Here is a 27,949-nt window from a genome sequence, read left to right as displayed (position 1 = left end):
TCACTGCAATGCTAGAAATTGGGGATCTGAAGGGGAAATAATAATAATAATAATAATTAGAGGCAGGTTACAATAAAAGAAATAAAAATACATAGCACAATATAATAATACATAACCCAACAGAATAAACAATTAGGCAATCCCCACCCCTCCGCCAACAACAAAATGATAACTATCAAATACAAATTACACAGTTAATATAATTAAATCATTATAAAACAGTTTTAAAAAATCAATTGGGGAATTTAATTGGGGAGGAGCACAGTTCTTACTCGGGGGACAAAAACTCTCATTCACACGTACACAAACACACACAAGGCGCATAGCCTCATGTACCCTGCATTGCATGCCTTATGGCCACAATGACCCAAGCTCCAAACATAAATGGTGTTTGCAGCTGTAAGAACCTTATATCATTTTAAGAACCTTATACTGAATGTGTGTTTGTGTGTGTGCGTCATGTGTCTGTATGCACTGAGCATAGCCAGATGTCAAAGGCCTCGCGTCTGCAAAATACCACAGAATAGAAACACAACATGAATCCCAGAGGCTTCTCTCTGTTTGTTTCTTTCCCAGAACGCCGACAGTTCAGCTGTTGCCCTTTGGAAGAGAGAGACCTTCAGAGGAGTGTTTCACTCTAGGGTACTTGTAATTGTCATGTTTGCTTGCCTTTAACAAACGCACAAAGGAAGGATGACAGTCACTCCTTGTCGGTCTTAAGGCTGAACAAGCTGCGATCAGGATTTGCTGCCTTTTTGCAAAAAGGTGCAAGAGCATTGGTGCACTGACAGCAGAAATATTTGGGGACGGATGCGGTTAGGACAAGGTGACCCAATGTCTTAACCACAAAGGAGGACAAGGCACCACCAACTGTAGGTTATCTGAGAAAAAAGGAGGACATTCCAAAATCAAAGCTAAAAGCACTCACATAAATATAACTGAATGTTTCATAGTCATGTTTCAAACCAGATTGCGGACCACTTTTTTGGGGGGATGGAAACCTATAAACATGTTGAAGGTGACCGAATGTCCTAACCGCAAAGGAGGACAAGTTACTGTAAAATGTAGAGCATTCAATAAAAATGTGAGACATTACAAAACAAAAGCTAAAAACACTGACACGAATGTAAATTCATGCTCCAAATGGAGGACATATTGAAATTCCTCCTCCACAAAAGGTTGAAATGTTGGACATGTCCTGGAAAAAGAAGATATCTGGCCACCCTGAGTTAGGACCATAGGAAGAAAAGGGCACCATCCTTTCCCTGTCCACATTTTCACAGTTTAAGGGGAAATGGGGTGGTCTCCCAGTATTTAGGGTCTCCGCCATTGACTTGCCATGGCATTTTCCTAATTTCCGAAATATCACCATCAGAGATTGTGTCGATGGAGGTTATGCTTGTATTTGTTCCTGCATAGACTTTTGGATGTGTTTGCCCCATCCAGACTCCCATTGCCATCTGGCCCATTATCTCCCAGGGAGCGAAAAATGCAGACAAGGCACTCGGTGCTGTTCACAGATGGGCACTTGCAGCCCATCTTTCATCCATTAACTGAACATGCCTTTCATGCGCCGGAGAGAGCGATGAAAATGATGATCAATCTGTATTTAAATGGAAGAGCAGCAGGCTGGAGGAGAGAGCTAAGTGGATGTTTCTCAGCTCTCTGGGTGGGTGGGTTGGGTATGTGTGTGCATCTGGTTTAAATAAGGCAGTCTCTTGGATCCTGGGGAAGCCTCTGCTTGCTGTTGGCTACTTATGAGATTCACCTGCCATAGAGGAACCTCAGAGAGAAAAGAGAGCGCAAAGGAAATTGATGCAAAGTGCAAGGAGAGACTTTTCCCCCTTACACTTTGAAAAGAAGCCTGTTGCTTCTCTCCACGTTGGATTTTCCACCTTGAAAACATCTGATCTTAGATCTCATTCTGCAAAAGATCTTGCCCTGGTAAGTAGGCAATTTTATGGTCTTTGTTTCATCATTGGGGGGGTTTGTAGGGTCCCCCTAATGTCAGCTGTCATTCTCATGTTGTGGGTCTCCAGCCCACTAAAGTGCAAAGCATGCTCTCCAGACAAGATAACCAGATGTCCTGACTGCAAAGGAGGACCAGGCATTGCAAAATGTAGGGTATTCCAGAAAAAGGTAGGACATGACCAACTAAAAGCTGGAAACACTCATGGAAATGTAAATTTGTGCTTCTTAAGCATGCTCTCTGACCCAAAGAGCTTACAAAATGGTATGTTGACTGGGCAGAAGGAAAACTAGAGGGATGCTGGCCCTCCACTTGCAATTTCATTCCAGTTGGGGTTGCCTCTTATGGGTGCATCTACACCATCAAAATAATGTTTGAAACCACTTTAAGTGCTGTAGTTCCAGCCTATGCAATCTTGAGGTCTGTCATTTTACAAGGTCTTTATCCCTTTCTGCCAAAGCATGCCAATGCCTCTTTTCTTGGGATGCCTGCACTCTGTTTCTAAATGACCTGCTGAAAATTTAAGTTGCTGCAAATGCTAGAAACTGGGGACTGAAGGCAAATTTCATTTGGGACATCTTCATTTTATCCTCCCCTTGTAGCCTTGGTACAAAACCCAGGATTTTGTAGGATGGAGCCGTGACAGTGAAAATGATGTCAAACTGCATTCTTTCTGCAGTGTAAATGCACTCTTTAAATGTGATCCAATGTGATCCTATGCATGTATCTTCAGAAGGAATCCCCACTAAGTTCAATGGGAGTTTTCTGAGTAGGTTTGCTACCTTAAACATCTCCCCCTCCTTCATGTGTTGACATCTTTGGTCTCTAAAGATTTGGCAAATGCCACTGACTAGTTCAGTCCTTTGCCTTTGTCGGTCCTGTATCTCCAGTGTAGACTTAATACAGCTTGGAAAAACTTTCTGCAAACGTGAGAAGGTGACCACTAGGACTGGCTGCCCTGCAAGGAAGATGATTCAACCACAGCTGATCGAATCCTCTTAACCACACTTTCATGTGACCAAAGTTAATTTATAGATAATCAACCAGTGGCTTCAATCTTCAGTATCTTCCTCTCTCACCAGTATCAAACTAGCATTAAAAACAAACAAGGGTCCCCAATTGTCCACTCTGTCCATGATAAATCAACTAAAAAAATTAACCTGTTGGTTCAGAGTTAGTGCTTATATTGGATGGACAAAAGAGGAAAGTGGAAGGAGAAGAGAGAGACCGGGGCATTTTAAAAGGAGCTGGAAAAGTGGGATGGCAGGGGATTAACCAGGACTGACCCTCCCAAATCGGGACAGTCGGAGGGATAGATGTGGATATGACACAGAGAATATATATAATTGCTGTGTTTATTCACTTGTTTTGGGATGTTCGTGAGCTGCTCTGCTCTCGTAGCTGAACAGCAAACTCTGGGGGCATCTTATGTCCAGAACAAGAGGCAATTAAAAACAGTACATGCAGAATAAAACAAGGCAATAATAAGCCTTCCTGGATCTCAGGGCCTGACTTTAGGATTATTTTTTAAGACAAAGGGGCCTCAACGTTGGCAGGCAGGTTGTTATTAGTTTTGAATTCTTGCGGGATTGTTTTTTTAAACAAAACAATGAATCAAAAAGTCTTCAGATTTGGAGGGACTCCAAAGGTCATCTGCTCCAACCTCCCGCTGCATGGAAATACACAACTCCTGAGAGATGTCCTCTTTAAAGACCTCCAAAGATGGAGAGTCCACTGAGGAGGTCTGTTCCACCACTGAACAGTTCTTTCAGTAAATAGTTTCCTCCTGATGTTTAGGTGGAATCTCTTTTCTTGTCATTTGGAGGCATGAAAACCCAGAATATACTGCATTGCATGAAAATAATCATGGGATCAACCTGGCTACAGTGAAAGCGATGGCAAAACCATATAAGAATGGCAGGAATAATAACCAGAGAGCTGTGGTGCCGCATCAAAGTGCAATTCCCAGGGTCCCACAGCATTGAGCCCTGGCAGTTGAAATGGTGCCAGACTGGATTATTTCCCAGCCTTGGTGAGTTCTGATATCTTGCGCTTGCTCTAGGTTTTGTGGAAGAAAAGGAGAACATTGGCTGGACGATCTGGACTTTGGCTAGAGATGGGTTGTGCCTTATCTGGCTCCGGCGTCACACAGGATGCGCCGATTTCGGAAGAGAAACCGTGCTCCTCCCTGGAAAGCGGGTTCGATTTGAACGAGGAAACAGAATTGGGGGGCGATGAGGAAGCAACAGAATCGTTCCCGCTTTCAGAGGTTCAGAAGGAGCTGATCCGGGAGTCCTGGAAAATCCTGCACAAAGACATTGCAAGAGTGGGGATTATCGTCTTTATCAGGTAAGGGCTGTAGTCTTATTGTTGTGGTTAACTTTATGAACATCTCATCTTTTACCTGCAAGAGTGGGATGCATAGTGTCTTTCACATTAAAAATATTATATCCCAAAAGATGCAAAAAGTCAGTATTAAAACCTAATTGAACTAGGAAACTACCGTATATACTCTACTATAAGTCAACCTCATGTATAAATTGAGGGCAAGCTTTGGGGCCAAAATTATGGACTTTGCTATGACTCACAGATAAGTCGAGTGTAAAATGTAGGGCCATATAGCAAAGGATCTTGAAGCAAAGCAAAACAATGTCAAAGAACTTGCAAAATTCCAGCAGACCTAACTCTTTGTGCTTCGTCTTAAGGCTGGATGGATGAGAGAATACAGAGGGTAAGTGCTTCCAGGGCAGATTATACTCTTGCTTTTCACCAGAGGATAGTTCCTTCTTTTAAATAAGAGTTAAGATACAGTACTAACATTGACCCATGGATAAGTCGACTCAGGTTTTTGGGGTCAATTTTTGGCCTAAATTTCTACACTTATATATGGATATATACAGTACACTTTAAAAAAAATTAAATGGTTTCCTTATTATTTTTATTATTTTTTTTACTTGCCGATAGAAAGACAGCAAAGAGGGGACCATTTTAAAAGGGAAGATAGAGGAGGATTAATAGGCACTATCCTTGCCAAATCAGAACTGTTTCATGCAAGTGGTGTCCCCAGCTCTCCAACATTGGCTCTGAAATCTCAGACCCTGGGATGCTCCTGGCTTGGCAACCCTAGCAAAGCAGGTTGCACTTTGTACATGCTCAGAAATAGCCTTGCTCAGCCACAGGATGCTTTAATCCTGGCTCCTGAGAAGCCCTGGGGAGCAGGTTGACTTTCTGACTGGATAGGCGCCAGGATATCTTGAATTGATATGTACCTCCTCCTTTTCTCCGTTCCTTTCTTTCACTCCAAGAGTCTTTTTCTTGGCCTCCGCACTTGCTTTTGACCTGCAAGCAGAGATTTTCAGGAGTCTGGTTTGTGTCAGGCAAACTCAAGGTGGCTTTAGAAGGAGGAAAACCTAAGGAGGGAAGCAAAGTAACGATACCCAAAGGAAAACACTCTTTCCGGCGAACCAGAATCTGTGTTTCCCATCCCATGTTAGGACTCTTGATCTGCCCTCTGTTCTGCAGAAGCCGGGTGGGATCGGCCCAATCTGGGTTGTTTATTTTGTTCTATTTTATTTTATTATGACAACTTATTTGTCTTGTAGCAAACCAGCTACATCAAATTGCTATGAGTTTTTTTGGCCATACGATGACTTGGCAATGAGAATCGCTCTTCTCAGATGCAAGAACATGTCCAAGCTTGGAATAAATGCCCAATCTTCATTGCTTTTGGAGAGCAGCGGTAATAGAAAGTGGGAGGAAAGGCTGGGAAACTCACTCCTTTGGAGTACAACTCCCGTAATGCCTTTCTTTGTAGAAAAAGATGGTTATGATAGAATACGAACAAAGTCGAAGGCTTTCGGTACATGGTTATGAAAGCATAACTGAACACACTGGCTAATTCCAGGCTGTCTGAATATCACGAAATGGCGGCCTTCTTGGCTACAATGTCAAGATGCATTAAGATCAACAACCAGAATTCAAAAGCGAACATACTTCATTACATAGAGCGAAATGATCCATTTGTTTCATGGGGAAAAAAGAGACTGACCCCAGTAAAAAGCCAAGAAAAATACCTGGATGTTTGCTAACTTTTGTAAAATAATGCAATGGAAAGGGGGCTGTGAGGAGTGATGGGGGTTCGGGAAGGTTTGGCAGAAATGCACAGGACTTCCCCAAATTCTGAGTTTCACTGTTATAATAGTCACTCCTTTCCTGGAAAACTCTGGATGTGGGTGGGAAGATAGTCCAACAGGGAATTCTCGATTCCCAAATTCTACGTTATCAAACCGATAAGCAAAGATACACCCTCCATAATAGAAAGGCCAGAGGGAACATGGCTTGAGGATTCTGGGCTCTTCTCCATATGACATCATTGCCAATAAAGCTTTTGGAACCTGTTCTTTCTAAGGAAATAAAATAATATAGAGAACTGCCACATTGTATGTCCAGATGAGCGTTGGGCTATGACTTCGGAGAGCAAGGTTTGAATCCCTGCTCAACCATAGAAACCCACTGGGCATGTCACACTCTCTCAACCTCAGGTGTCAATGGCACACCTCCTCTGCCGAAACCTGCCACGAAAACCCCACTATAGGGTCTCCTTAGGGTCACCATAAGCCGGAAATGACTTGAAGGCGCACGGCAGCAAACACATTTTTGCTTGTGCTATTCATATTTAATATACAATAAATGAATAAGTCCATGAAAGTGGGTCGGAGGAAAGGAGCAGATCAATGAATCTCTGGGATGGAAAGCGCCGGCGAATATATAACTTCTCTATTTTTAGGCTGTCTTTGTGAGTGTCCCTTTTCTTCCTCCGGCTGAAGAGCCCTTGGCAGCTCCTGCTTGGTTTGCTGTCAAAAATCAACGTTCCCCCCCCCCCCAGTCTTTCATTTCTAGGCAAAGATGCTTGCCATGTTCACCGCTGCATTAAAAAGGCTGCATCGGGAACAAGGCCCAAGTTAATAAAGAGCGCCTCCTTGGTCTTCACCCCAGGCTGCTCCTCTGCAATAGACACCCTCCTGGCATCCCTTTCCTCATTAGCAAGTTAGCACCTCGGTTTTCTGCTGTTTCCTCTGTCAACAGCATGCCTTGGATTTCTCTCCATCATCCATTGAAGTGCGGCGGTTTGAGAGCGTATCTTAATTTAACTGTGACTCTGGAAATCAAGGTTCAGTTCCCCGCTGGAGCATAAAAACCCAGTGGGCAAGTCACACTCTCTCAACCCCAGAGGATGGCAATGGCAAACCCCACCAAGAAACGTGCCAAGAAAATCTAATAAGTCATTTATTAATGCTTAGACCAAAGGCCATTTTTGGATACAAGGTGTTAAACTACAATACAGCAAGCAAGAACAGCAGAATAAAAGTCCAACGTATAATAAATGGCATTGACAGTCTTGCATGTAAAAGATTCAAAAGTCAATTCAGTTAAACACATGAAACATGGGCAGTAATACTATAGTTAAGTGAGAGCAGCCCCAGAGCCACCAGCAGCAATATCAGCAATATCTCTTGCCTGAATGTTCATAAGAGAAACCTTGCGAGTTGCCATAGGAGTTTATCGGACTGGGGCTGACTTCGGCATTAAAGAGAGATTAAAGCGCATTGAAAGCATCCCGCCAATGAAGCGGAAGTGGCAAGTAATTGTGCGAATGAATATCACACACAATCGCACAAATAAAGTGATATCAGACATGCAAATGAAATCCTGAAAGCGAAAAGATGTGTGTCAATGCTGCTTTGTGAACACTTTAATGGCGGGTTTTGTGCAACATTGTGTGAAATCGTTTTGTGCAGTTACGTGATTTTTCTGGGATAAACACGGGATAAATTCCCCATCTCCTTCATGTGATAAAGGCCATAGAGTCAGCATCAGACAGGGAATAACAACAGCAAATAATTAAATCAATGTTGGAGGGAATTGCTTTTGGGATTCCCAATTTCCAGGTCCCTGCAGCCAGCATGACCCTGTTGTCCAAAAGCTATACTCTTTTGTATTCTCAGTCCAGCCTCGTGGCTACAATCATGGGACATTTCCTTGCCCATGCCAACTTCACTGCGTCCTCCCTTTCCTTGTTCTGTTGGGGTGGGGATGTTTTGATTGTGTATTCCTGCATGGCAAGAGCTTGGACTATATGGCCTTTGAGGTCTCTTCTAACTCTAGGATTCTGTTCTCCAGACTCTTTGAGACGCATCCAGAGTGCAAAGATGTCTTCTTCCTCTTCCGCGACATTGATGACTTGCACCAGCTGAAGATGAGCAAGGAGCTGCAAGCGCATGGACTCAGGTAGGGCTGAGGGTTGGCTTTGCTGGGTCCAAGGTGTGCGGACCACAGGGGTTTTCTGGCTGCACTTGCTAGGCATCGGAGGGGTGCTGCTTTAAGTCTGTCTCCTGACAAGTTGCAGAGCAACACATACAGTATGGTTCCTGTCTTTATGCAAGATTCCCAGTGTCCTTCCTTGGGTATTTTTGTTGTTGTTGTTCACTGCCCTCGAGTCAATCTCAACTGACAGTAACCCTGCGGATAAGACATTTATCCATGTTTGATCCTTGGTATCCTTCCCTGGGTAATCACTAGGCAATTCCTCAAGCTCAGTCCATTGGTGATTCCTCTTTACTTTGGATCCAGGTTTCCAAAGGTCTGGAAACCAAGCCTTATGAGGAACAACTGAAGGAGCTGGGCATCTTTAGCTTGGAGAAAAGAAGGTTGAGAAGTGACAGGATGGCTGTCTTTAAACATCTGAAGGGATGTCAAGTAGAAGATGGAGCTGGTTTGTTTTCTTCTGCTCCAGAGACTAAGCAATGGATCCAAATGATAGGAAAAGTGATTGTACCTAAACATGAAGGAGAACCTCTTGGCTGTAAGAGCTGAATAGATTGTCTCAGAAACTGGTGGACTCTCCATCTTTGGAAGTCTTTCAACAGAGGTTGGATGGCTGTCTTTCTGGACTGCTTTAGTTTTATATTCTTGCATGGCAGGGGTTTGGACTAGATGGCCCTTGTGGACATTAACCTGCGTCTGTGTATGTATATGTTCAAGTGTTATTTTTTCTTACAATTTGCTTTGCATAGCTAGTTCCAGAAGGCTGCAAGGTAACAAACAGGATTTCTGAGGCTATGTGGGGAAGATCCACTATAGTTCAGTCTTTGCAATCCTTTTGTCTCAGCCAATATCCAATAGCTCACCCTTCTTCTCCAACCTGATGCCTTCCAGATGCATTGGACTGCAAGCACCCTCATCCCTCCTCATCCTGACATCTCCATAAATCTTTTGAAGGCTTCATTAATGTGGACGGGTGGATCTGCATACTGTAGTCCAACATTTCACATATGAAAAGTGGGACACATGTGGCCAAGCAACATCCAAATGTGGTCAGGATAGTAAAAATGATTAATGAGGAAGAACAGACAAGCGGGAAGGATAGGATTTCAAGGCTTCCTTCTCATCTTCACTCAGCAGAATTAGAATACATCTGTACTATATTTTGAATTAAGTTTGCAACCATTGAAGTAAAAAGACAAAGGAGGAACGTAGAAAGAAGAGACAAAAACGGAGACGTTTCCAAATCAGCTTTAAAACTAGGATGGCAGAGGATCAGTCGGACTGTCCCTGTCAACTCAGGCCACTCAGGCCAATTGGGAGGTATGCATCTGGTGTTAAAGGAAGGCCAGTGAGGGTTGGTTGCGGCGATGCTTTCAGGAAAGAATTGGGTATGTGGCTTGACCTGCTTGCACATACTTTGGAGTGCATGATGCCCTGGTCAAGTTGCTTCAGCCATTAACTTGGAGCCTGAAACAACATTAAGATGTCAAGCAGCGGAGTAAACAAAGGAGCCCTTGTTAAAATGTGTGTGTTTGCAGACAGTTGCGTGCACACCAATAAACTTTTGCCAGAGTCCACGGCGTCTTGTTGCAAAGAGCAAAATGGCACATGTGCCCATTCCCTATACAAAACCCAACTAGATGGGCACTTTAGTGTAAGCAGCAATGGGCCATTATTCACTCCTGCTTCTCTCCCTGGACTCTTGGCTCTTTCGGCATATTTATGTTGGTGGTCCATGGAGCCAAGGCTGTTCCTTCCTCTTCTCTGGATTTATGGAACAGATGCTGTCAGGAGTGGCTCATTCTTCCTGTTTGTTTGAGAAGAATCCAGCAATGCCTAAGGATCAAGTCTGATGTCCTTCAGATCACGCAGGGTTGCCATTCACATCTGTCCTTTAGATTTGATGAGTGACAATATAAGGCCCATCTTACACAATGCACTGGATGCGGTTGAGTGTGTTTTAATGATGTATGTTTGAACCAGGTTTTAACTTTGTTTTCTGATGGTTTGATTGCATTTTAGCTGCTGGGTTTTTAACAATGTTTTTTAACCATTCCCGGGAAAAAGGCAGGATAGAAATACAGGTAAATAGAAGAACAATTTGCTAGGTGCACCTTGGATTTTGTACTTGATCTCACTAGTAAGAGTCTTTGCTGTAATGTTGTGGCACATCTGCCAATTGTTTTGATTCATGCACCAGGACATGAGAAGGGCTATTCCTCTTCTCAACTATGTAATATCTACTGATGTGTGGCTGCTGGGTGTTTTATTCCAAAAAGTAACTTTGTCCAAGCTCCCCTAAAGCAGAAGTGGAAACTGCAGTCCTGAACAACAAATCCCAGCAGCCCCAGCCAACATTGCCAGTGCCAATGAACGATGGAGTTACAGTCCGAGAAAACTGGAAGGCCACACAGTTCCCAATCCTGCACTAAAGCATTGGCATGAGCTGTTGAAATTCCTGACTTTGTGAGATAATCAATAGAGCGAGCATTTGTTTAACATCTTTGCCATCTGTAAACAATTGCAGGATTCAACAGTTCCCCATTGGCAAACAATTCCTCAACTAAACTGCCAGCCAAAATATACTGCGGTTTTTGTGACAAAAGGTTTAAGGGGAAAGGACAGTTGTTTCTTACAGGAAGCGTTTGCGTTTTCCATTGAAAACAACAACAACAGTAACAATTTGGGAACATATTTCTCATACTGAGAGAATCCTGGATCCCTAAAAAATTGGATCTGCTTCTATTTGATTAAGAGACAAGATGTCTCTAAATTCTATGTTACATCTTCTAGTTCCAGCCATTTTAGCAACCTTATTATTTGCTTTCAGGTTGCCTATCCACAATGGATTTCATAGGGTTTTCTCCAGCATAGAATATGCAAGAGGGGGCTTTGCCAGTTCCTTCCTCTGAAATCTACAGCACCCAGTATTATTGGTGGCCTCCCATCCAATTACTAACTACAGCTGACCCTGCTTAACCTCCAAGATCACCTGGGATCTGCTGCCTTTAAAAACAAAACATAGTTAAAAAGTGGCTGCATTCAGTCCTCCATATCCATGGGTTCTGCATCCAGAGATTCAACCGTCTGTGGCTTGAAAATATTCCAACAACACCATTCCAAAAGCAAATCTTGATTTTTCCCATGTTATATAAGAGACACTATTTTACTACATCATTGTATATTTTATTACTTTATTGTACTGTATATTAAATAATAAAATGAATATTTATGAGGCCTGAGCGTCCATGGATGTTGGTAGACATAGGAGGTCCTGGAACCAAACCCCAGCAGATACCAAGGGTCCCTTCCAACTCTGTGGACTTTATCATAGGAAGGCAAATTGGTTAAATCTCTTGCAGAAACAGGATTTTAAAATCTGATTTTGGGGGGAAAGTCATTCTGATTCCCAGATTTCTCACTGGTTTGTGAATCCTCTTCCCTTCCCTTGCCAGGGTGATGTCCTTCATTGAGAAGAGCGTGGCACGGCTGGACCAAGAGGAGAAGCTGGAACACTTGGCCTTCGAACTGGGCAGGAGCCATTGCCGGTATAAAGCTCCCCCAAAATATTATGAGGTACGGACTTCCATGAGAGATTGTGACCGGAATAAAAGATAAACGCTTTGGACTTTATCACACGGGAGGCAAGGTGCCCAAATCCATGGATAAATAGGATTTTAATCCCGTGAATATCCCGCAAAGGTGGGATTGTTTTTGGACGACATCATGCAACGTCGCCATTATCCCAGACTTAACCTGTGAATAAAGTGACCAAAATGTGCCGCTTTTTACTTTGGGGATTTCCCCTAAAATAAGAAGTGGCCAAATTGCACACTTTAATTAATGGGTAAAGTCCAGGATAATGGCAATGTCGTCTGCAAACAATCCTGCTTTTGTGGGCAATTCCTAGATTTAATCCCCGTTTATTCCCAGGATTTGAGTGCTTTCCTCTTGTGTGATAAACTCCTTTGTCAGTTTTTGAGGAAGTCACAAATACTCTCTGGCTGAGAATTCAAAGTACGCTTCTCTAAACAGCAAATCCCAAAATTTCATAGGATGCTGTTATGGCAATTAAAGCGAAATCATAGAGCTATAATTGTGTGTTTTTTACTAGCAAAAGTGATAATAAAGAATATGGTCACACACTTGCCTCTTTGCAAAAGTCCACTTTCTTGTCTTGGTTTCTTCCTTGCAGTACATCGGCACTCAGTTCATCCAAGCCGTCCAACCGATCCTGAAAGAAACGTGGACCCCAGAAATTGAGAAGGCCTGGGAGGTGAGAATAGTTTCTAGAGATTACAATTTTATTCATCCCAATATCCAGGAGAAAGCGTTGGGACATTTGGGCTGATGTAAGCTGCTGCCACATTGCAACATTAGTACAGTTTGACACCACTTTAACTGTCGTGGCTCCGTCCTATTTACTCATACAAGTAAATGTAAATTCACGCTCCTTGATCATGCTCAGAATGGAGGGCACCTTGGAGTTCCTCCTGGGCAGAAGGCTGCAATGTAGGGCTACGTCCTGGAAAAGGAGGACGCCTGGTCACCCTGGCAAGAAGGCCTGTTTATCCAAGACTAGAACAAGGCAGTGTCTTCTGAAAACAGCAGGTGAACAAATACAATAAAATAAAAACACTGGCTTGGTGTTGATAAGGATGTCTCCTATTTTCACTCAGAGCGATAAGTGACTTATAGCAATGCCAGCTTATCTTTGCTTCTTTTGTGTTTGCAAAAATGTTTTTAGAAGCGCAGAAACTGTCTAGGCATTTTTACAGGGTCCCCCTCCCTCTCCGTGGGAAGAAGGAAAAGCCATTGGCAGCATTCGGGTCTGTCTGCTGGAGCCCTGCAGACCCTTGCCAATATTTCTCCCCCCTCCCCAATTTTTCATCCAGTCTTTGCACTTTGAATTGCCATACGTCTTCGGGGCAGCATGGTGTGTAGTGCTTGGAGTGTTGGACTTTGGCAATCCAGGGTCCGAATCCCCGGCCAGCCATGGAAACCCACTGGGTGACCCTTGAGCAAGTCCCACTCTCTCAGCCTCAGAGGCAAAGCTCCTTTGCAGAATTCAAAGATATAGCCGTGTTTGTCTGTAGAATGTAGAGAGATCTTGCAGCACCTTTGAAACCAACTGAAAGCAAGAAGTTGGCAGCATGAGCTTTCGTTGACTCCAGTCTACTTCCTCAGATGCATTTGAGTCCCGGTCAGTGCTGGGAGAAGAGTGGCGTACAAACAATAATAATTGTAAATAATAATAATAATAATATTTAGACTAACTGAAGTCTAAGAAAGCTCATGCTGCCAACTTCTTTATTTCAGTTGTGCTACAAGATCTCTCTATGTACTCCTCTGAAGAAATCATGAATGCTTCCTGGGGGATTCTGGGAGGTCTAGTGTGCAGGCTAGGAGCTGGGGGACTCTGGGAGCTGTTGTGTTCACTGGGAGTTGTAGCCTAAAACTAATTTTCTCAAGCTCTGCAATTGTGTTTTTAAAGGAAAACCATCCAGCATCTGATTTCCTTGCACCTGCAGTCCAGCCCCATCTGCGGCTGTTTATCTAAACCAGGCAGTTAGCATAAGCGTACATCAGATTTAAAGCAAAACGACAAGTATGGCTGGGGTCTTGCATTTGATGTCTTTGGAATGGAAGCAACGTCCTAGCTTTCCTTTTTGGTTCACAGCTCTGTCCTTATTCCTCGAGGCACCTTTCTTAGCACCGAAACCTTTCTCAGTTCTCCCTGTCTACTGTTTTTAGTAGAGCGCATAGAACAATAAGTGTCTGCCTTTTCTTTCTTTCTCTACCACCCCAGAGTTTGTTCCAATATTTGGCAGCCACCATGCGGAGAGGTTTCTACAAAGAGCAGCAGATGACCCGGACAAAGTAGTCCTTACATTGAAAGAGTACTGTACAACATTTGACTCTGCTCCAAAGAAAGTCTGGCCAGCCTCCACTGCTCTGGATGAGGATTATCAAAGGATCATCTTTGGACTCTTTAGAAATCCTACTTATTTATGACTCCTCGCTCTCTCCCAAGGGCAGCTCTTATAGGACACACAAGTGGTTTGCAGTGAAGTCACTTCTGCTCAAAGCAGGGGTTGGCAGTAGTAGAATCTGGGACAAGGAGCTGAACATCTGGCTTCCTTAAAATGAGGACTTCCCACCAGTCTGGTCCTGCAGTTCCAATTGGGACGTCTGGGTTTTTAGAAGCATTTCAAGGAGCGTGCATTTTTCAGAGGGTCTTTTCCACCCCGTTTGTGCATTTTATGGGTATATCTTTGTCCGGCAGGAAAAAAAAAACATTCGAAAGTTGAAGGGTTTCAGGGGTGTCTTGGAACGACCATAAATATGGAGCTGGGGTCCCCATGAGAACCTTTATATACAGTATGGAGAGAGATCTTGTAGCACCTTTGAGACTGGTCAAAAGAAAGAAGTTGGCAGCAGGAGCTTTCCTAGACTTCAGTCTACTTCCTCCAAATGCATTTGGACTAACGGCTGTATCTTTGGGTTCTTTATATACAGATAACTGTACAGATATATATGGTTAACAAAACCTCTGATAAAAGAAGCTCCTTTTTGCAAAGTCTTTTTATACCCTCCCAGTCCTCCACTTTTCCTCCTCATCTTCTGTCTGGCTGGAAGCTTTTTTAGCAGCATAGGTATTGCAGTAATTCTGTTCCTTTTCTTGCATCTGTATTCCATTTGGCTTTTCCAAAGCACTTCTGTAACATGGTTTGTCTGTGACTTAGGTTGCATTTTTAAAAAATTCATCTTTCCCATTAATGATTTGTTTGCAGCATATTCTTGGAGCAATTTTAATTTCCAAATGTGGATGCCCAACCTTTCATGTTGCTGCAAAGTTTAACTGAACACTACTGATTAAGATTAATCCATCATTAAATCATTTCCGTCCATCTTAACAGAAGCGTTCTTATAGGAAAAACTGCTTTTGAGATAACGCCAGTTGATGTAGCGCATGTATGTACCATCTGAAAACGAAGCATGCTTTTCCTTTTCTGCTCTCATAGGCAATCATGGTATGCATGTGCGCTGGTTTTGAATGCAATAATTAAAAGTAAATGTAATATAGTTATAGTGTCAATATGTAAAACCAAGCAGCATAAAACAGAACAAGAAACATCTAAACTGACTGATGACAAATTGTTATGGCTGAAATTTTCTATCATGGTTTACTTTATGTAACTTTACATATGCTTAAGTTGAGCTACTAAGAAACCCTATTAGTGAATTGCAAAGATGTGTAACAGAACATCAAACATCAGAGTGTCCCAAATGTGCATCTGGCTCTACCGATAAGTCTACCGCCAGCAAAAAGGATTCGCGTTGCACCATTCGCTCTCAGTGTTGTTCTCTTCAGCCCTACTCTGAATTCTCATATGTCCAGAAGGCACATCTGCAAAGGGGAAGCATGATTAATCCAAGAGGCTTGGATGTTTTTAAGATCTTTATAAAAGGCTGAATAGAATATGGGAACAGAAGGCGTGCTTTTTGAATTTGCATGTGGCACCTAGTCAAGAAGGATAGGAAATGCATCAGAGGAAAGGATCGGGATTCAAAATGACTTTATCAGATTGGACAGCTGGGCCTAAATTTGCAAAACGGGCTGCGATTCTATATCACAGTCCATACTGTACTGTATAGCTTTACACTGCTTAGTTACATAGCTAAGGTGACTACAGAGCCCTTCTAGTGAACTGTGAAGATGCACGTCAGGTCTCTGGCAAGAGTGTCCTGATGATCCTCAGCACTAGCTAACCTGTGTCCCAATACACATCAGACCCTACCAATGCACATTTGCAGTCCCAGGCAGTTGTCTGGATAGCCATGAGAAGCACCTGATGTGCATCAGTGTTTGTCGATTAATATGGACATTGCATAATTGCTGTTTCTTGCAGATGTACAGTGTGTCCACTTGGGTAGACAACTGATGGGTTTTTTATGCAAATAATCTCGTTCATGCACTCTGGTTTGTTGTTCACACTATGGAACCATATCTGTTGTTCACAACTGTCACCACTTGAGTAATGATGCAAATGCATTTGAAGCAGGTTCAAGGCATGCCTACAAAATCATGGCAAGCATATCTCTTTTGGCTCACACTAAAGGCTGGATGGAAGAGAGAATGGAAGGAGATCAGTCCTTTCAGGACAGATTGTACTCTTGCCTTGCACCAGGGGATGTTTCCTTTTTGAAAGGAGCTAATGTATAGTATTTGCATTGACCCATAGATAAGTCGACCTAGGTTTTTGGGGTCGATTTTTTGACTAAAATGTCTAGATGTATACGTGAGTCCGTACAGTACTATTACTGGGGAGCCAGCTTCCCATTTCTGGGTGCCCACTTGTCACCACTTTCAACCCACCTTTAGTGGAAAGCACCACTCCCATCTTCTCCAGTGGCCACTGAGACATGATGGAACAAAAAAACGCACCATTCGTCCCAACATGAATAGGTTCCAAGAGCTTCCAATGTTTGCTTTTGCACTGGACCTCTTCCCCTTTTATTCTTGCTGTGACTCAACTCTTGCTGGGAAACTGGGCTTTGAGATCAGAGATGGCTTGTAAACCAGAACTGGCTGCTGGCAGGGAAGCTGAGTGATTGTATTGGCAGCCCTTGATGGTTTGAGGGGGCAGCCAGCGCATAGTTTTGGAGTCGCCGTCTTGTTTTAATGCTGAGCAGTCACCCTGAAGCAAGAGAGGGGTAGCAAGGGCTGGAGCATCCAGGGTGTGCATGCAACACTGCTAGTGGAGTGTGTGGCGTGTCCCCCGGTCTCAATGCGGACAACACCAAGAAGAGCCAGAAGGATGTGAGAAGAACATCAGTGATGTACCTTTGGTCTGGTGAGTAGGGATAATGCTGGAAAGCTTGGCTGGGCTTCATTCCAGGGTTTGTGAAAACTGCATTTCTCAATGCAAGAACACTTGGACAGAATCTGGAACAACTCCATTCCAGCAGGTAAGTTGAATAGATGCTTCTCGCTCAAACCTAGAGTGTGACCTTATAAGTAGGATGCGTGATAACCATTTCCCCAGGGCAGTGAGTGAACGCATCCAAAACTTAAAGCATATTTCTGAACACTGACTATGGAAGGCGAGAAAGGCACTCCAGATTTGCTCATCTGCAAATCAGCATCATTTTGCTTCCCAAAATGTGAATTGCATTCATGCCCCAACTCTGTTGCAGATGATTCCTTGCAGCCAGCTGCAAATACAGTATCTCTTTGCAACTCATGCACCAGCATTCTCAAAGGCATGTGAGCAATGTGATCGCTCGGTCAAGGAGACGCGTCTTTATTGGCAGCTGGGGCTCTAGTGAGCAAGATGCTTCACAGGGTTCTTGGTTTGTCTTTAAAAACCTGCCAGAACAAACCTTTGAGATGTGATCCTTCACGGGAGATCTGGACTCGAATGGCAGACACATGACTGGTAGAAAAACATGGTCTAGCCCTATGCTGGTTGAAGGAGTCATTTCTCTGTTCAAACATACAGTATCTGTAATGATGCTTTATCCTTTGCTCCTTGTGTCCAAAAAAAGGGATGGAGAAAAGCACAAAAGAGAGAGAATATATATATGTCAAGTGGTTCTTAAGAGGATCAGGAATATATTGCATCTACCTTCCCTGTCCTTTTATATTTTTAAAGACGATTAACTGGTATCACTTAATTCAAGAAATTATGTATATTCTGCCTTTATCTTGACATGGGATTCAAGCTCGTATCCAGCGAGTGCAGTTTAAAAACGATAAATGCACACATTTAAAAAATGGATGAATAAATATAAAAACACAACTTTAAAACGGGTTTAAAAGCGTGTTTAGAGTGTAATGCAATAGAAACACAGCACACATACACCCAATAAAAGCTGCATTGGATTATGAAAAGACTGCCTCCCAAAATAACAAGGTCTTTGAAAGGCAGTTGGACCTCCTGCGGATGCAAAAATCCAAACCATATAAATCAGTCCATTAATTTTATGGTTTGGAGAATGTGATCTGTCCAAAAATAACAATAATAATCATGATTTATTACATATCTCTCCTGCCTCTCCATTAAAAAAATAGCACGCAAGGCCACTAACAACTTCACTGAAGTCAAATAAAGCCATCAAGCCAAAAGGCTATTAAAATCAATGAGTTTTTGAACAAACGTATTCTACCGTCTTGTTTTGTACATACAGACGACTGCTTAACCTTTGATAGTCATGCAACTCATTGTTGCATTCAGATCATGTCAGTATCTTCTGCGGCACATTGTTGCTCTGATATTATTAGATATGATGCTAATCTGCAGTGCCCTGGCAGTCATTTATTGCAAAGATCCATTTTCCATCAGGGCTGTATTAACTTAAAAATCTAATATTTCAAGAAGCAATCCTAAATTTCCAAAGCTGAGGGACTTTGGCCATGCTGGTTGGGGGATTTGGGGAGCTGCAGCCTAACAAAGTAGGTTTTCCAGGCTTTCACAGACCCCTGAATGGACTTCTTCCAAAGAGATGGGTATTTTTTATTTTCCAAAACACAGAGAGATAAAGGAGATTATCTCTTCCTTATCATCTCTCATCATCCCAACTGTCCTGGGTGATGAGAGGTATCTACACTGTACCGTTATCACATTTTGATACCACTTTGACTGCCATGGCTTCCTCCAAGAGAATCCTGGGATTAGTAGTAGAGAGAAAGAGTTGAGAATTCCATAGGATAGTACTGTGGCAGTCAAAGTGGAATCAAACCCGTATAAATGTGCAGTGTGGACACACCACTCAGCCTGATAATCATTTAGGAAGGGGGATATTTTGGGACTTGGGGATAGATTCTGGGTCTACTGGATATGTCCTTGCTTGGGCCAGAATGCCCAACTGATGTGCGTCTTTCCCCACTCACAACGTGGCAAAACAAAGACTCAAAACATTCTTCTTTTCACAGGCAGGAAAGAGATCCTTCCTTCTGTGAGCCCAGGAGAGCCCTGAAAAGGGGAGATGTGTCAAGTGGTTCTTAAGAAGGCTTTGCATCTGTCGCCAGATGTTCACCTGGCTTCCCTCCAAAGAGCATCATCAGACTGGAAACCGTTCTGAGGAAAAGTGACAAAAGCGACAGACGGCTTAGGAGCACTGCGAGGAGGTCTGCTCCCTCTTTGCAACTTATATCAGAGGTAAAGTAAGGACTTGGTCGAAGCATTTAAGATGCTGAGGCCAGAAGGAGCAAGGAAAGCAATTGTACCTTTCCCTCTTTTCTATGGGGGAGCACTTTCAAGGAAAAAAGAAATCGATTAGGTTTGGTATTTATTTTTTTAAAGGAAACCGTGAGCATTACAAGGTGCATTGACACTTCAGATGGACACCAGCTATAAACTGGTGTAACTATCAGTTATAAACTGGTGCACCAGTTATAAACTGGTGTAACTATCAAGGTGGCGTTCCCGCCCCAAATAACACTGTGAACTGCAGTTTTGTAAGGATGCTGCCAATGGTTAGATTAGATATCCTGGACGGAAAGCACCATACGATGTCCAAAATTCCTTGGATGGGTGTGTGGGATTACAACTTCCATTTGCACCCACAGGAGCGAGGAAAAGTGAATCAACAGGACAGAGGATTTGGGAAAGCTGGAGAATCTTATTACAAGTGTTGTTAGGAACCATTACGCAGCAACAAATATTCAAGGAGCGGTGGGTTTTTGAACACACCTTGGAAAGCTGTCGGGTTTCCTTACAACTCCTCGAATCCCATGCTAGCTGGGCGATTCCGGCAGCTGTGATCCAAACAAGCAACTTGGCTTTCAGAACAGAATATCTCACCGGTGGCGAACATGAGGTTTTGTGTTCTGATAAGCAAGGCTGGGGGTCTTTTTACTTGTTTGCTTTTGTTTTCTTGGCAATTTCTGCTGCTTTTAGGAAACTCCAGAAGCATCTAACAATGTGGCTATACATGCAGTGCTTTGCCAGCGTGGCACGATGCCCAGCGGTGGAGAAAGCCCACGTTCTTCAGCCTCCTGGGGCCTCTGCAATCTCCTCTTGGCCGTGTTTCTCCTGAGTATCTCGGCCACCAGCCGGCCACACCGGTGTCCAGTAGAGTCCATCGGGCTTCTGAGAACCATAATGCACCGCCTGGTAAGTGGACGTTGTAAGGGAGTAGATAGAGAGTAACCCAACATAGAGGTGGAATTCGACTTGTCTTTTCCAGCAAAACAGTCACAACAGCAGGGTCTGCCAGCACAACTACCATTTGCAAAAGACTTATGGCAACGTGCATGGGTTGGACCAAAGATTGCTTTAGGAGCTGGGAATACTTTTTTCAAATGGTTTTAATGATGCTGTTTTTAACTTATCTATACTCAACTATAAGTCGACCTCATGTATAAGTCAAAGGCAGATTTTGCAACCAACTTTAATGTCCACGGCTCCATCCTACAGAATCCTGGAGTCTAGTTTTGGTAAGGCACCAGCAAGCTTTGGCAGAGAAGGAAGACATTACAAAAGTACAAATCCAAGGATCCTTTAAGATAGAACTACAGTGTTTCAAATGGTGTCAAACTGTATTGTTTCTGCAATATAGATGCTCCCTTAACTCCCCTTCCTTGCATCTGAGGTAGACCTATTTGTTTATGAAAACTTATGCTCCAACTTTTTGTGCTCAGCAATGCTACAAGATCCCTTTGAATACAAATATTCCAGACAAACGCAGCAATGGTGAAACATAGGGCCGGAGCGAAGGAATTACAAAAACCACGCTCAGCTTCCCGTTGTTTAAACAGCTCCAGCAGGTGGGTGGCGTCCTTTTTGGCCACATCCTCAGCCCAAGTCTGGGAAGACCAGTATCAGCATTAGAAGTTTTAAAACATGATCTGTGATGTAAGACGTGATAAGACAAATTGAAGAAAGAAAGCTGGAACAGCAGCATTTTGCTTTCCTGTTTTGCATGACTATCTTCTGCTCCAGCGTTCATTGTTTGTCTCCTGCGGGAGTTTAGAGAAATGAGCTTGGATTACGTTCATTTTTAGCATGATTAAAGACATTTTTGAGTTGGCATGATTTAAGTAACATGTTGCCAGGCTCTCCAAACTCAGAAAAGTACATCCCAGAGAGACATTTCAAATATGAGACTCGTTGGCTGGGATCTTGTTGGTTTCTAACACAGGAGCAAGCTTCCCTATGGACATTTTTGGTTGATGTGGGACATCCATATTCAGCTCAAGGTTGTTGGAGGGGGTTGTGCGTTCGGTGCAAAATGCAGATGCGCATGCGATGTGCATAGAGACAGAGCCTTTACACTGGAGTTGTGTAACATGACAACTGGTGTGCTGCGGGACATGTGCTACGCCACCCTTGTGTTGCACAACAAAATGCTCAAATAAATATGTATGAGCATTCACATCTGCATGGCATGCACATTGTTTTTATGTTGTCATTCGCTGCCATGTCAACTTCAACCTACAGCGGCCAGGGAGAACTATGGGAGGAACAAAATGAGAGCGTTGCCATTCCAAGTAAGTGGAACACACTCCTTCCTCGGAGTGGAGTCTCCTTTCTTGGAGGTCTTTTAAGCATAGGCTGGATGGCCATCTGTCGATGGGGATGCTTTGATTTAGATTTCCTGCATGGCTGGGGGTTGGACTGGATGGTCCTTGCGGTCTCTTCTATCTCTATGATTCTATGAAAGTATAGAATAGAATCATACATTCATAAAATCATAGAGTTGGAAGAGACCCCAAGGGCCATTTGGTCTAATCTCATTCTGCCATGCTGGAATACATGGTCAAAGCACCCCCGACAGATGGCCATCCAGCCTCTGTTTAAAAAGCTCCAGGCTCTACCAGACTCTAAGGCAGCCATGTATTCCACTGTCAAACAGCTCTTACTGCCATGAAGTCCTTCCTAAACTTGAGGTGGAATCTCTTTTCCTGTAGTTTCAATCCATTGCTCCAAATATGAAACCCTCCTAAATATAATCTTCCACCATTTTTTTCTCATTCCCTAATTTCTAGCATTGCAGATGGTGGGACACTGACAATCGCAGTTAAAGCGGTGTCAGACAGCATTAATTTTGCAATGTGGCCACAGCTAGTGTTAGCCCCAGTAAGTGCGTTCCAAGAAACTCTGATAGAGCTCCATGAAACTGCAAAGCATATAACAGTCCCAACCGGTTTCTTGTTACACTGACCATCCTAATTTGTTGCTATCTTCTTCGTCTAGGGCAATTCCAGCAGTGACGGGACACTGTACACCCCACAAAATATCACCGTATGTATCACCTCCATCAGTACTGCTCAGTAAGAAGGTCTGTTGGCACAACCTGCTCCAAAAATTGGCTTATTGATCTGATTGCTTAAGTCAATGGCATGCTCCAGATGTGTTGGGGTGTAACTCCCAACATCTTGCACCAGCATGGCCGACACAGTGGGAGTTGTAGTCCAACACATCTGAAAGGTGCCATACTGAGGAATCATGGTTACAAGATGTTCACCCTGTCTTTCCAAAACAAAACCCCCACAACTATCCAGGGCTGGGGCTGATGAAATTAATAAAAGATCAATTTGTGCAACACATGTGCAATACAATCCATATTATAGAATCTAACAAGAAGAAGAAAAAGCAATATCGTTGTTGCATATGAACCTGTGTGTGTGTGTGTGTGTGATTTTATTGTTTTATCCTCTGAGAACATTTCCTAGGAATTATTAACATTATTATCAGTGGGCATCTGGTCTGCCCACCTGTCAGTCTGGTCACTGGTACTGGTACTGAAGTCTGCATCCCAATATTTTAGCCCTTGAATCCACCAGGTTCTCACAATGCAAGAAATTTGGGGACTACAGGAAAAATTCTTTGAGGGGAAGATTTGTTGTTTGTAGTGCAATACTCTCATATTGCTCCTGCCCCATATCTACAACCCTGTAAAATGTCAATGCCATTTCACCTTTCCTTCACCCAATACCACTCGGTGTCTCATAGGTCTGCTATGCCGAAAACCTAGATTGCTTCACCTTGGAATTGCAAGTGATCCAGGAAGAACAAGAGGAGCATACAGAGATCCTGTCTCAGCTCATTTTGCGCCTGAACCAAATAAGGGAGAAATGGCAAAGGGAGAACTGGGGCGAGCCCTCCATAAAGTGCCTGCCTTGCCATTCCCATCCCGAAAAGCCCACGAAGGTTTTCTTACAGAGACTCCAAGAGATGTTCCAGTGGAAATGTAGAACTCTGTCCAGGCAGAGGAAAGTATATTATCCATCCCCTGCACCATGAATGAGCTGCCCACTGGGCACTGCAAGGGTTCTTGCTCCCTTGACTTCTACTAGTGAGGCTGGAAATTCATGGACTCAGCTGTCAAAGGATCTGTGCCCTCTTTATGCAGTGTAACAAATGCATAGAGATGTTCAGGAACTCCATAAAGATGGTGCTTAGGGGGATACTGGCCAAGTGACATGGGTGGCTGTCTTGGAGAATGGATGATGAATAGGTGCCTTGGAGAACAGATGAGGTTTTGGTGACGTCCTGCCAGCAACAACATTGGCCCAGCTGCAATTTCAATGGCTGATCTTCTTTACATCTCTGTATGAGAGGATGGAACCAAAGTCGATTAGAGCCCAGAAGCATGACCAGATTTCTTCCGTGAGAATGGCATCAGTAGACCTGACTTTCCTGCACCTTACCAGACCATCCGTCCTCCTAGCAGCAATTGGTTCCATGACACTGTAAGTATCACTTCTTTTATCTGACACTCACTGTTAATATAGGAACCTGTGGCCAAGATTCACCAGAAGGGGGTCAAGATGCCAAAGGTTGTGACTGAAGAACAGACAGGCTAAGAGAGGCTGCAGCAGTGTGCTTTTGCTTGAGCTGACTGGGAAGGGGATGATTCTACTCTTCCTCGCCTCACCCCTGCTGCAAATACCTTTTGCACTTTGCATTTAGTGTGCAGAAACTGAAATACACAGAGGACAAATGGTGAAAGCAGGAGGAGAAAGACACTGGGACAATTTAAAAGCAGCAGAAAAGGTAGGACAACAGAGGATGAAGGAGGACTATCCCTGCCAAATCATGATAGTGGGAGGGCATGTCATAATATTTTGTCTGGTGTGTTTTTTGTTGCATTCATGCACCTTGGCATTACATATCGTTTGCACTGTCTAGATTTTGCAAAGTATGCAAAGGATTCTTGTAGCACCTTTGAGACTAACTGTGCAGAAGAAGTTGTAGCATCAGCAAGACGTCAAAGACTTCCATGGCTGGCATTCATAGTTTTTTGTGGGTTTTTCAGGCTATGTGGCCATGTTCTAGAAGAGTTTGTTTCTGACATTGCACCAGCATCTGTGGCTGGCATCTTCAGAGAACAGTATAAGCTTTTGTACACTTGGTCTACTTCCTCAGAAGCAGAATGAAAGCTTGTACTACAATTTCTTCCGCACAGTTAATCTCAAAGGTGCTACAAGACCCCTTTGCCTACTGATATTCCAGACTAAACACGGCTATGTCTCTATAGATTTTGTAAACTCAGCCTTATTTTATGGTCTTGTTATTACAGGAAACTTCTGTTGCCCTGCTCCCCAACCAAACCTCAAAAAAAGACAGGTCACCAGGCAGTCATCCTGGATGCTGGATGCTTTCGGATGGACACAGCCAGACTGGACTTCCACCTTGATTCCAGCTCAGTTGACATGATTAGATATCAGCACCAAAAGACAAGAAAATGACCAGGTGAATTAAAATTTCTTTGTGTCTGGCATTTTATGCCAGCTCTGTGATTTTTTGAAACAGTGGCGCATCCTCAAAAGCATTGCTCACCTCCACCTTAAGTGCACAGCTAGCAAAATAGAGAATGAGCATCCTACCGTTCGTGGAGCTTGGGACATTTACTCTGTATCCCCCCCCAGAGAGATAGGCAACCAAATCCCCAGCCTTTATTTAATGATTTTGCATGACACTGGCGTGTTTACGCTTCCTTATCGCTGCATAATGTATCAAACGGGGCAATGCACTTTCCTCCCTTGTGGAGTAAACAAGAGAGCCAGATGTTCCTTCCTAAAAGCTACAATACTGAACTGCTCTGCTGCCCTTTTGGGATTTCTCCTCCATGCGGATTCCCTCTGGAGCTATAATCTCCACAGTGGAAAAATTCCATCTGACAGCAGCTTCTTTAGAAAACCTATAGCTAGAACAGCAAAAGTCCCCTGGGAGCACAGTTTTAAAGGTCGCAAGACAGTTGTTGCCATCTGTATCATCTACCATCTGCAGCCTCTTCTATCCGTCTCCCTAAACCATCCATCCAGGGCCTTTGCGCCTTTCACAATTTTATTCCCCGGAGACATCTGTACTCCTCCCCAGTGATTGCAGTTGTTTTATTTTACATACCATTTCCGTTCTTGCATCTGCATGCATTTTTCTTTCATTGTTTCTCCAGGTGAAAGAAGGTCCGGTGGGCTGGAAAAACAAAAGTCGATATATTTATCCTTTAGGCTGCTAATTCTGGATTCCCGGTATCCGTCACATCATGAAAATATGATTATTCAGTTTACATATTTGCCTTCAGTGTTTATGGCACTCAACTGAGCATCCACAACGTAAACACTACAAGGACGGTCGGTCCTTGCCCTAAGAAATGTAGTCTGAAAAGGTGGAGATTGGAGGAGACAACAAGAACAATAAAATGTACAACAATAATAATTATATAGGGTTTTTTGTGGGTTTTTCAGGCTATGTGGCCATGTTCTGGAAGAATTTATGCCTGATGCTTCACCTGCATTTATAAGTGCTTTATAAATAACGTCTAATAATAATAATAATACTGTAATAATAATAATAATAATAATAAGCAAAGCCAGGCTGTTGTAAGAGATGAATAAGGTCTGGAGACGGAATGAAGAAACCCTGCGTAGTATATATCTGAGTCAGGTTATTGGTTTACAGCCGAGCTTGGGATCAAAATGTTCACAGCTATGAACCTTGGACCGCTTCCTGCCTCTCAGCTTAACCAACCTTGCAAGGTTGTTGTAAGAATAAAATTGGATGGAAAAGATCTGCCTCCTGGGGTTCTTTGTGAAGAAAGCAATATCAAATGTAATATAGGCTCAAAAACATACTGTAGAAATGGTTCAGTTCAAGACCGCTTTAACTTCCCTGGCTCAGTGCTAGGGGATTCTGGGAACTGTAGTTTTGTGAGACATGATTTAGCCCTTTCAGTCACATAGCTGTGGGACCACAATAAACGACAGTTCCCAGAATCCCCTAGCACTGAGCCAAGGCAGTTAAACTGACCTCAAACTAGATTATGTCTGCTGTGCATTTTGGACTTAAGAAGCACGAATTTACACTTATACAACTGTTTTTTAGGTTTTCTGTGGTCGTGTCCTCCATTTTTCTGGAACGCCCTACATATTGTGGTGCCTTTATGGTTATGACAGCAGCAGCAGCATCTATATCTATCTATAACATATGTATAACACAGCCACACACACACACACACACATATATATATAATTATATTATTGTATTATAATAATGGTTATAAGATCTAATCATGCTAAAAATGGAGGACATTTTGGAATTCCTCCTGGACAGAAAGGTTTAAATGGAGGACATGTGCTCAAACAAAGGAGGACACCTGTTTGGTCATGATTTTTTTCCTTAATGTCCTACATTTTGTGGTGCCTTGTCCTCCTTTGAGGTTATGACATCTGGTCAGATCTATACTGTATCACTGTGTGCAAATTTGGTGAAAAGTTCCTGTTCAAAAGCCTGATAAGAGTTACTTTTGGGGACTGCAACTCCCAGCATCCCCCAAAGAGTAGCACCAAAGCCATGCTGGCTGGGGCTTTGGGGAGTTGTACTCCCAAAAAATAAGGTAAATCCCACCACACTCACCCTTTTTATAATAATTATAGAAGTATTATATTTTATAATTATATAGTTATATAAGTATTGGCATAATATAATTATTTAGTAATATAATTTAAAATATAAGCTATATATTTATTACAAATAAATTTATTATATATATATCAATAATAAATAATAATAAATATATATATATAAATATTTATATGTATATATATATATAAATATAAAAATGAATATAAATATTTATATTAATAGAAATATAAATTTATATAAATGTGTACATATATAAATTAATATGTAATTTATATAAATATATAGACGTATATATATATATAATTATATGTGTGTGTGTGTGTGTGTGTGTATATATATATATATATATATATAAATTAGTATAAATATTTATATTAATACAAATATAAAATTAATATATACAGCGCTGTGAAAATCTACAGCGCTATATAAATAAATAATATTAAATTTGAAATATAAAATAATATAAGTATTGTAAGGCTGAGGGCAGGGAACTGTCTGATTAAAAATAATAATTGTAAGCCGCCCTGAGAGCCATTAGGGCTGAAGGGCGGGATATAAATACCTAAATAAATAAATATAATAACAACAACAACCCCTGAACTTCTCTTTATGACCTTTCACCTCCACATCTGCGCTCCCATTGGCCAGCAGCACCTCAGGTCCAAAGATGACCAATCCGCGCTCGTTACGTCAACGGGGCTTCAACGCCTCCGCCCACTCAGGTCACATGACTCCCTCCCTGAGGCCAGCTCTTCTTCTTCCCGGCTGGGTGTAA

The 27,949-nt window shown here is 42.7% G+C and overlaps 1 protein-coding gene and 1 long non-coding RNA gene across 2 annotated transcripts; one reads left to right on the top strand and one right to left on the bottom strand.

Annotated features, from left to right (window-relative positions):
- The first annotated feature begins 1,791 nt into the window (after window positions 1-1,791).
- On the top strand, window positions 1,792-15,544 carry LOC121915321 (neuroglobin-like). Its single transcript, XM_042439469.1, has 6 exons — window positions 1,792-1,944; window positions 4,032-4,318; window positions 8,150-8,257; window positions 11,749-11,869; window positions 12,489-12,569; window positions 14,103-15,544. The coding sequence occupies exons 1-6, from the start codon at window positions 1,816-1,818 to the stop codon at window positions 14,175-14,177; spliced, it is 801 nt and encodes a 266-aa protein (XP_042295403.1). The 5' UTR covers window positions 1,792-1,815; the 3' UTR covers window positions 14,178-15,544.
- Window positions 12,443-27,793, bottom strand: LOC121915322. The gene is made up of 3 exons (XR_006100690.1): window positions 27,737-27,793; window positions 25,654-25,722; window positions 12,443-12,527 (listed from the first exon to the last, which is right to left on the bottom strand). It is a non-coding gene; the product is annotated as an uncharacterized LOC121915322 (long non-coding RNA).
- Between the last annotated feature and the right edge of the window lie 156 nt (window positions 27,794-27,949).

The sequence above is a fragment of the Sceloporus undulatus genome, chromosome 9 (genome assembly GCF_019175285.1).
Source record: "Sceloporus undulatus isolate JIND9_A2432 ecotype Alabama chromosome 9, SceUnd_v1.1, whole genome shotgun sequence".
NCBI lineage: Eukaryota > Metazoa > Chordata > Lepidosauria > Squamata > Phrynosomatidae > Sceloporus > Sceloporus undulatus.
Note: the sequence above shows the minus strand (reverse complement) of the source record. Positions and strands in the feature narration are given on the sequence as shown.